Source organism: Triticum aestivum, chromosome 2D (assembly GCF_018294505.1).
Source record: "Triticum aestivum cultivar Chinese Spring chromosome 2D, IWGSC CS RefSeq v2.1, whole genome shotgun sequence".
NCBI classification, from domain to species: Eukaryota; Viridiplantae; Streptophyta; class Magnoliopsida; order Poales; family Poaceae; genus Triticum; species Triticum aestivum.
Genome location: NC_057799.1, coordinates 567,630,239 through 567,639,121, shown reverse-complemented (window position 1 = coordinate 567,639,121; position 8,883 = coordinate 567,630,239). Strand labels below are relative to the sequence as shown.

At 41.4% G+C, this 8,883-nt stretch overlaps 1 protein-coding gene across 12 annotated transcripts in view; it reads right to left on the bottom strand.

Moving 5' to 3' along the window:
• Nucleotides 1–6,683: 6,683 nt before the first annotated feature.
• LOC123054554 (uncharacterized) overlaps nt 6,684–8,883 on the bottom strand; it is a 3,526-nt gene continuing 1,326 nt past the window's right edge. For 6 of the 12 annotated variants that reach the window (XR_006426235.1, XR_006426230.1, XR_006426228.1 and 3 more), the window contains 2 exons: nt 7,576–7,639; nt 6,684–7,431 (listed from right to left, as the gene is read on the bottom strand). Coding sequence is in view for 2 of the 12 variants with exons in the window: in XM_044478341.1 (XP_044334276.1) it covers nt 6,967–7,128; nt 7,347–7,434; nt 7,576–7,639; nt 7,863–7,980 (432 nt within the window). In the remaining 10 variants the exon portion in view is untranslated. Of the gene's footprint in view, nt 7,435–7,575; nt 7,640–7,862; nt 8,878–8,883 lie in introns of those variants that run through there. The other 6 variants (XR_006426231.1, XR_006426232.1, XR_006426233.1 and 3 more) reach the window with 4 other exon arrangements.

The following is an 8,883-nucleotide window of genomic DNA, read 5'->3' as shown; positions in this document are numbered from 1 at the left end:
CTACCTCTCACCAACTCTCTCTTATTCCTATGCACTAGTTCGCTCGTCCCTTCGTACTTACTGTGTTTTCTTGATGGTTTTCTCATTTCCTGGAAGACAAAGAAACAGATAGCGCTTTTCAATTTGAGTGCAAAGGCTGAGTTGTAAGCTATACCTCTGTTGACAACAGAGGTGACTATGTTACGATGTTTGTTTGAGGATTTTGATGTTTTTGTCACTAGACCTACTCCTCCCTTGTCAGACAGTACAAATGCTATCAATATTGTGCACGACCCTGAAAAGCATGAACTCACCAACCATAATGATGTTGATGCGTCCTATCACTCACGTATTGCCCTCTTCCATTCCAATGAGTCTTCTTGTACTACTGTCGTAGACCCCACGTCATCGTCACCTGCGGCTTCCCCACCTAGTTCATTCCCTAAGGCTTCCCCGATGATTCCCCCCAATCCTCTTCTTTACTGCACTAGTCATCTGCATCTTGCGGATTCTTCTAATGTGTCATCTTTCGATGAGCCATCTCCCTCGACTATTATATCTCCTTCTGTTGGCAATGCACCGCCTCTAACTCAACCTACTTATGGCTTTTGCGCTCGCCCACTTCCGCATATTGATCGCTATGGGTATTCTAGCATTGCTCTTCTCAATACGACATACCGTGACGCCATGCTCATCCGCATATTGATCGCTATGGGTGTTCTAGCATTGCTCTTCTCAATACGACATACCGTGACGCCATGCTCATCCCGAACGGCGACATGCGATGACAGAGGAGATTGCTGCTATTGAACGCACCGGCACGTGGTATCTCATTTCCCTTCCTCCCTATGCTCATCCCATCACTTGTATCTTGTAAGTGGGTCTACAAGATTTAGACTCTGATAGTTCTCTTGCGTAAGAAAGCTCGTCTTGTGACCCGTGGCTTTCAACAGGATCATGGCTATGACTAAGATGACACATTTGCTCGTATGGCCCACATGACCACTCTTCTCACACTTCTCACTGTGATATTTGTTCACCACTGATCTGTCTCTCAGCTTGATGTCAACAACTAGTGGACCCGTTGCGCCCAATGGTGCAGAGGCACGCTAAAGCCATGTCCGCAATGAAAAAAAATCCATGATTTAACCCTCTCTAATAGAAAACACGATAAATTGTTGTGTACAATAAGATGAATATACACATTTTAACTTGATAGTATAGAGTCATCTAAAACTAAATATATGTCTGAACACCACACCACGCACGCGCGCGCGCACACACACACACTGATTTGGTTGTAGAGTCCTAACGCAGAGATCCGCTGAATCCATATGCAAACTGTCAAAGCCTGCTGTCTTGCTCCCTCCATTATGCTCCAACTGACCAGAGATAAAAGCGTTCAGAGTTTTCCTTTTTCTTTTGCTCACCCTGCATTCTTGACCTAGCATCCTACCACCAGACGTGAAGATCAAGATCAAGATAAGTAGGAGTGACCTCGTTTCAGTATCATTCTAAAACTAAAAAGTACTTAAAGGCCATCAATCGAAAAGAACACAAAATTCTGAAGTACTGACCGAGGCATCTCTATGTAAATCTGGAAGAGAGACAAAAATCAAACACATCACAACATAAAACAGGATAGAGAAATTCATCCAAATCACAGACACGCTGGCTGTGCGTATGAGTCAAATGTATAAAGAATAAGACCGAGAGGTCAACTCGCTACTATTTCAATGCACACAAAGCCGTATCTTGTAGAAATATACAAAATAGCCATAATTTCCAAATAAGATGGAGCATAATTCTAATAAATTATTCGATGTAAGCTTTGATTGCAAAACAAACAAAAATGTTATATCTACTGTTGTTTGAGGTTTCATAATTCGAGAAGAAAAACACTGTCTTTAACCAACATACAACAATATAACCATTTATCAAGGAATGAAAAATATGGGGGGTTCCTCTTGTAGCGCGCTCGTTCTGGCTCATCTTGGGAGATGAGCGAACACCTTGACTGTATGAACCATGGACACACACGGTAGCTGGCCTGGTTGCACCCCTCCGACCTGACGACATGCCTCGAGTACTCGCTCAGGGTGCCCCTGCTGGTCTGGTTCTGGACATGACTCAGGAAGAAGATGCCCGGCTGGTAGCATGCGCTGTCAGGGATCTTCAGGGTCGGGTCTTGAACATGAAGGGCCGGTTGGCCCAGCTATGCTAGGTCTTGAACGCCTGCAGCACCAAAGGTGAGTAATCCTCTCCGTTACTAAAAAATGTGTTGAGGACTTGGGCAATAGTGTCATTCCTGCAGCAGAAAAGAAATGTCCAGCATATCTGCCACTACTTTTTCCTGGAGATGCCACCACCTATTGTGAAGTTTAATATCAATGGACCAATACTCATTTCAAACTGCAAAAATAGAATGCCGACAGAGGCCAATGATATTCAACTATCTAACAATCTCACGAGTTAAAAAGATGAAGGCAAGAATATGGAAACATCTGCACGTTGAGTACAGTTCAAACAAAACCTACATATGTATACATAAGTAGCCATATGGAGCTGTAAACCAAGACAGAGGCCACACAGGGCAGAATATCAAACAGTGACAAAGGAACATCAAAGCAACACTAAAGAGTGTTCTAAAAAAAAGCAACACTAAAGAGAGAAAATAGCAAAGAGGAAGGAAGCTTTCCTTTGTCCAAATAACTTCATATTTGGTGCTTTTTTTTAGGGGAAACTTCATATTTGGTGCTAAAGTTACTAATTCATCTTAGAAGAAGAAATCCATCATCAGTGAGGAAAACATGTACAGAACTGGAAAGCTAATTCTAAAACCAAACTTAAAATGCGAGCTAATTATTTATGTGCACTGAATCCATATAAAAACCAATGATCATTCTCTCTCTGAAAAGAAGTAACTTCATGAGGGGTGATGTTTTTTGTACCTGAATGGAATCCTTGCACACACGAGAGCAAAGCTGATATAAAAAATACTTTCTGTACCGTGGGAGGTAGCAGTAGTACAACATAGATATAATGTAAAGACAAAACCGGGGAGACCACATAGCCATGTGAGAGATGACATAGGAATTGAGAAAATATAACAGGACCAAAATCTAGCACATTCTTTCGAAGATATCCTAAAGTTGTTTAGAAAATGTGTCTTCATATTTTCACTACGAAAACGCTAATTAAATCAACAGCCAACCACCTAGACATCCAGAATTAGGATTTAAAATGAGATCCTTCGTTGAAAGGTGAGAACATGTCATTGCAATTGACATGTTCAAGCACAATTTAATTTAGTTATTCTTGTCGGTGTCTTCAAAGCATTATTGATGTATAAGATGGAAGGTATTAAGTTAGCAAACTGAGATGCTAACATAAATATTTCTACCGGCAATCAGACAAATCATGCAAGTAAGCAATATAAAAGAGGATCGTAGATGATAAATCACGCATGTAAGAAATATGAAGTGCAGGTTTCTGTACACTTAGCACTTCTCATTTTCTACATAGAAAGGTCCAATCAGATGTCCCAACAATAGTACATGTTTCAAAGGCCAAAAATGCTTATTTTCATTATTGTACTGTCTAAAGCATTCTTCATGGAGATAATCACGATATTTGATCATGCAGAAATTATTTTGCCTTTTGAAAAAATTGGTTTTAGTTGAAAATATATCTATACCTAATATTAAAAGACGGAGGCTTTCATAGTTCTCCAGGAAGTGGATCCTCTAACATCCTCAAGGGATGTCACGAAGCTACAGTGAAATGTGTGTAAAACGAAGAAGGGATGTTAGGTTACCGTAGCATGTACAAAAATATGTGTACATGATTTACTGTAGCATGTACAAAAATAAATCAAAAAATAATTTTATTGCACCATAATTTTGTTTGTACGTAATATTTGTAAATATATACAATAGATTTGTAATTTGCAAATTAATTATAATCATTTTAGGCTTAACCATATGGATGTAAAGGAGGGATGTCATGGTTACTGTAGCTTACGTGACATCCCTTGAGGATGTTAGAGGATCCGGTTCCAGTTCTCCATACATCATCCCTTTATATCCTTTGATTGTGTGTTAACCATAAATATTGAAGGCTGAGATTTAAAGTATCTTACGTTACGTGTCTAAACTTATATGTGGACTTGGCACGTACAAAGGTACGTGAAAAAGAAGTTGGGAAAAAGAGAGGAGATTTTACTTATGAGTTCAGATCGGCTTGTGCATTGCACGTACGTGTGATGATATAGGAAATCTAACAAGCGAACACACAGAAGAAAAGGAAAACTACAGCTACAGTAGTATTCCCAAGTTAAAAGAAAGATAAAATACTAACTACTCTTACTCACGGATAGATAGAATCAGCTGCAAAACCTAACGTGCTAGACATGTATCCGTCACGATATCTATGTCGAGTTAACACATCGGTTGCTACAAACGACGAATCGATATCGGTACGTGCTACTCCAAAGTCTAACCCGGCTAATCCTCCTCGCCGTTTCCAACCCACGCACACAGCCCGGCCGTATGTGCGGCGACCAGCACGGGAGGAACCTTCCCCGAGGACCCCGTATGGTGAACGCCCTGACTTGAATAAGGGTCCGGACGCCCAGCCGGCACTGCAGGAGCGCCTCACCTGAACGCTGCAACACGTCAGCCCATCGTTGGGTCGCGTCGGACGTGGATGTGACAGTATGGGCGGCCTCCTTGCCGTTCCCCTTGCGACAGTATGGGTACGAGGGAGCAGGATGGTCAGGGGAGCAGGGGCACTCCAGATGGCGGCTGCGGCGGAATAGAAGAACCTTGAGAGGTGCCGGTGGGCGGCAGCAGCGGCAAGGGCTCCAAGAACCTCGGGGGAAGCCATACTCATCATCGTCGTCGAACCGGCTGCCGGGCTCTGCGCCACATCCACATCTCCCGTAGTTGTTGCCGCTTCTCCTCCGCGGCGTCTATGCGGCAACGGCGACCCCGCCCCCATGCTCGTCGTAGCTGCTTCTTCCGATTTGTTGTGCCTTTGGATGGACGGCTGTAGCGGCTGCAGTTCCTCTCCCCCGTCCCAACTACTCCTCTCCGGCGAGCTTGTGCTCCTCCCGCTGCATCACCGCCGAAATCGCCTTCTGGATGGTCTTTGGTTTGTGGCTGACAGGCGGAGGTCTTAGAGCCCAGCTGGATACGTGCGCCACATCGTTCATATGCAAATTGCAGACTGATGCTTGACGAATTTGGTATGCACTATGCAGGATATGTGCAAGTTGCATACACATCAGTCAAACAATGTGCTGAGTTTCAGAGCGACTCCACGCTCAAGGGTGAGGTATTCAGGCTCCGTTGCCTGATTATATTGGTACCTCCTGTTACAGCGGCCGAAGAAAGCAAAAAAAAAAATTGCGTCCAGCGAAGCTTTCTCGGCAGTCCCCAGGTTATGAATTCATGTGCTTTCCGATGCAACAGTCAGATGGACTGCAATCGAGGAATGCAGCATGTCAGAACAATGTACGATGAAGGTGTTATGAGTGGCTAGGTAGAACAAGGTGCTATTGGCTCTATAGAGTGTGTAAAATGTGGATATGTGAATCCCCCAGGTTGCCTCACCGGCCATGCTGCAAACTGGTCAAGGTTAGTTACGTTTCCCCTTTTGACATTTTTCTTAATAATCCTCCCAAGCAAGACCCTTGAGGACAATATAATCTACTACTTAGTACTTACTATTTACTTTATAGGAGTATGAGTTATGGCATCTTCAAACTATGTACACGTGTGCAAATGAGCAGATTTTGATTTGGCAACTTGGACTCTTAATTTGTTCAAGGCTAACTATTGGATCCTGGGTCTTATGTTATCTACTATAGCCAGGGCATGTCAAAAAATAATAATTAAAATTACTTATATCCAGTTATATGTTTATGGCTGGATGCCAACTACTACCTTCGTCCGGGTTTGTTAGGCTCCTCAGCCATGATATATACATAAACATATCACTGATACATAAACATGATTTTTTGCTGAAAAATCATGTTTTGATTCGAACTGAATTAGCAGTGCATTTCATGTGCACATTGTGCCTGGATAACCTTCCAGTTATCACAAAGCGATGGCAAATAAAAACTAAGTATGCATTTCCATCTATCCTTCTGATCATAGCCACTGTTGGCGTCAAGTGATATTAAAAGGCTGAAACCATAGGCACATAGTTTAGGTTTTCTTCCGTTGCAACGCACGGGCATGTTTGCTAGTACATTCTAACTCGCTCAAGTAGTACTAAAACATGCTCTCATACAATGGTCTATCATAAAAGGTCGCTTAATAAATCATTTAAAATTCCACCAGACTTCTCGATGGTTATCTCGGGGTGCTCAATATACTACTCATTCAAGGCATGCAACCAAATAGATAAACGTGTTACACAGAAGCATCATCAGTGGGATATAGTACTACACTGACACAGAACTCATAGTTTTTTTTTTCAGAAAACGATGAAGGATCAGAGTATTGCTGGGTTGGAACAGTATCCCAGTGTTAATGTATATACGGTGGAAGTTTAGGAATGAGTTCACTTCTTTAACAAAATACGAAAAGTGTGGCCTATAAAATGCAAGAAAGTAAACTGATGGGCAGGGAACCATTATTTAAATTCCCATGGTGAATTTCCTAGAAAAGTCTGCAGCAGGAACGCACATGACAGAACACAAAAGCCATGTATATAAAATATACAGATAACATGTATCAGAGGAAGTAGTCATCCATACACTTAACTTCGCTATATAAATCATGTCCAGTTCCTCAATAGGCCAAAAGAGGTATGAGAGGAAGTTGTCATCCATACACTTAACTTCGCTATATAAATCATGTCCAGTTCCTCAATAGGCCAAAAGATGTCACCGGATCATAAAGAACCAGGCTCGCCATCAATCCAGGCAAAGCAGTCTTCCCAAACTAACTAATTGTTGAATTAATACTTGCTATACTAATAGCTCTTCAATCTGTTTATTGCTGCTTCATTGTCCTTTCCCTTTGCTCTAGCGTTAGTCGCAGGAATCCCTCTTGCGTTAGTGGAAATTTTTGAATTAGACCGGGCTACTTTGAAATCTGATGGTGTTTTTCGCAGCAGTCCAAGGGGTTGGTTCACCTTCATTCAAGCGAGGGTACAGAGGAAGAACGAAACGAAGTGAGAGGCCGGGGGGCAGGGAAGAAGAATGAGATCCAACTCAAAGTCAAGGAAAGCGGCCTAGACCCGTTCTGAGGTGGATTCGAACCACTCTCTCCGTTTGTCTTGAGAGCACATACCATGCCCTCCAACAGCAGATCCTTGCAAACTTAACTGCTCCAACATGAATATGTGCATACCTTTGAGTAGTTACCTTCCTTCAGGATCAACGCTTTGAGATCCATTGAATGCTTGCCTTGCCAACTGCTTCCAGTAGTTACCCTCCTGCTAGTAAAAAGATCAAGCCAGACAACCAATATGCTAAGCTTCACAGAGAAACATGATCCAAATACATTGCCACAGAGAAGAAAAAACCACAGACAAAAACAATAATCAAAAGAAAATATAGCTTAAAGAGAAAGCACAAACCTTGATAAGCAAAACAGCAAATGATAAACAAGCGGCAGTTTAGAAGAGCAGGCAACAACATCACCTGTAAAACAGAAGAATGCAATCGAGTAAGGATGCTCCATTTTTATGTAGTATGTACATATCCATGATTTACAGATGCTGAATCTAGACCGTAAAGGCTACTTTCTTAATTTACACTTGCAGTATCACATACCAAAATGGATGCAGTTTTTACATGGAGTAATTAGACTGTTAAAAAGAAAATGTAAATCTAAAGATGCTAGAACATATGAATGTTGTTTAACCTGTAGAATATTGATCCAAGAGCATGCCGTTGGCTCTGCACCTTTGCCTGCTCTTAAGTAAGGTTTGTGTTTCAATTTCCAAAGGCTTCAGTTTCAGTGTACGATCATTTTGCGTCATCAGCAAAATTATATCAAATTTGCACTTTGTAAGCAGTCTTTAAGAGGCAACTGTTACATGGATGAACTTTACATAATTCAAACAAGCTACTGTTTCTACTTGCCAATACAACGATTTTAAAGAAATTGAAGGTGGGAGGAGAGCAAGTTGAAGAAATTTTAATCCTACAGATGAAACCGAATAGTCGAGAGACCTACCAAGCCATTCCCGAGTAAAGAACTTTGTTGCACACATTCATATCATCTCTATCCTAAGTAGTCTACAAAAGTGTGGGCTCACATGCAGTTAGAAGAAATCGATTATAAGTATTTCCAAACCAGAAAGCCGATGTAATATCTTGTAACAAAAATATATCAAAACCACGCTCGATTTAACCTTCATGATATTTTTATCAAACCATCAAATACACAACAACAAATAAGTACTCCCTCGTTCCAAAATTATTGGCATGGTCTTAGCTCAAGTAGAAATCACTGAGACACAATTGGTGGATCAAAATTTTAAATGGTGAACCAACCACCAATTATATTTGTATTTTCCCAATTTCATGCTCTGTAGCGTACATATATGTTCATAAACTGAATAAGGTTAATTACAGGGTCAGTCATCTAGTGGTATCCTTATTAGCTTAACTATTTAGTGTTATGCTAAAGACCTAACAGTACTTAGTAAAGGTTAATTACAGAAGTAGGAAACAGCAGTAAGAATAATGGGGGCTGGGATCCAGTCATATAGTTCATCAATCGTGATAAAAATAATCCCTCGCAAGAACAAGACCATGTAAATAAAGTGGCGACCAGACTGGGTTGGACTTGAAGAAAATTTAGGAAGCTCAGCGACAGCAAAGCCCCAAGTATGATCTTACCGATATCACATAAGGGTGCTGGAAAATCCAACCGATGG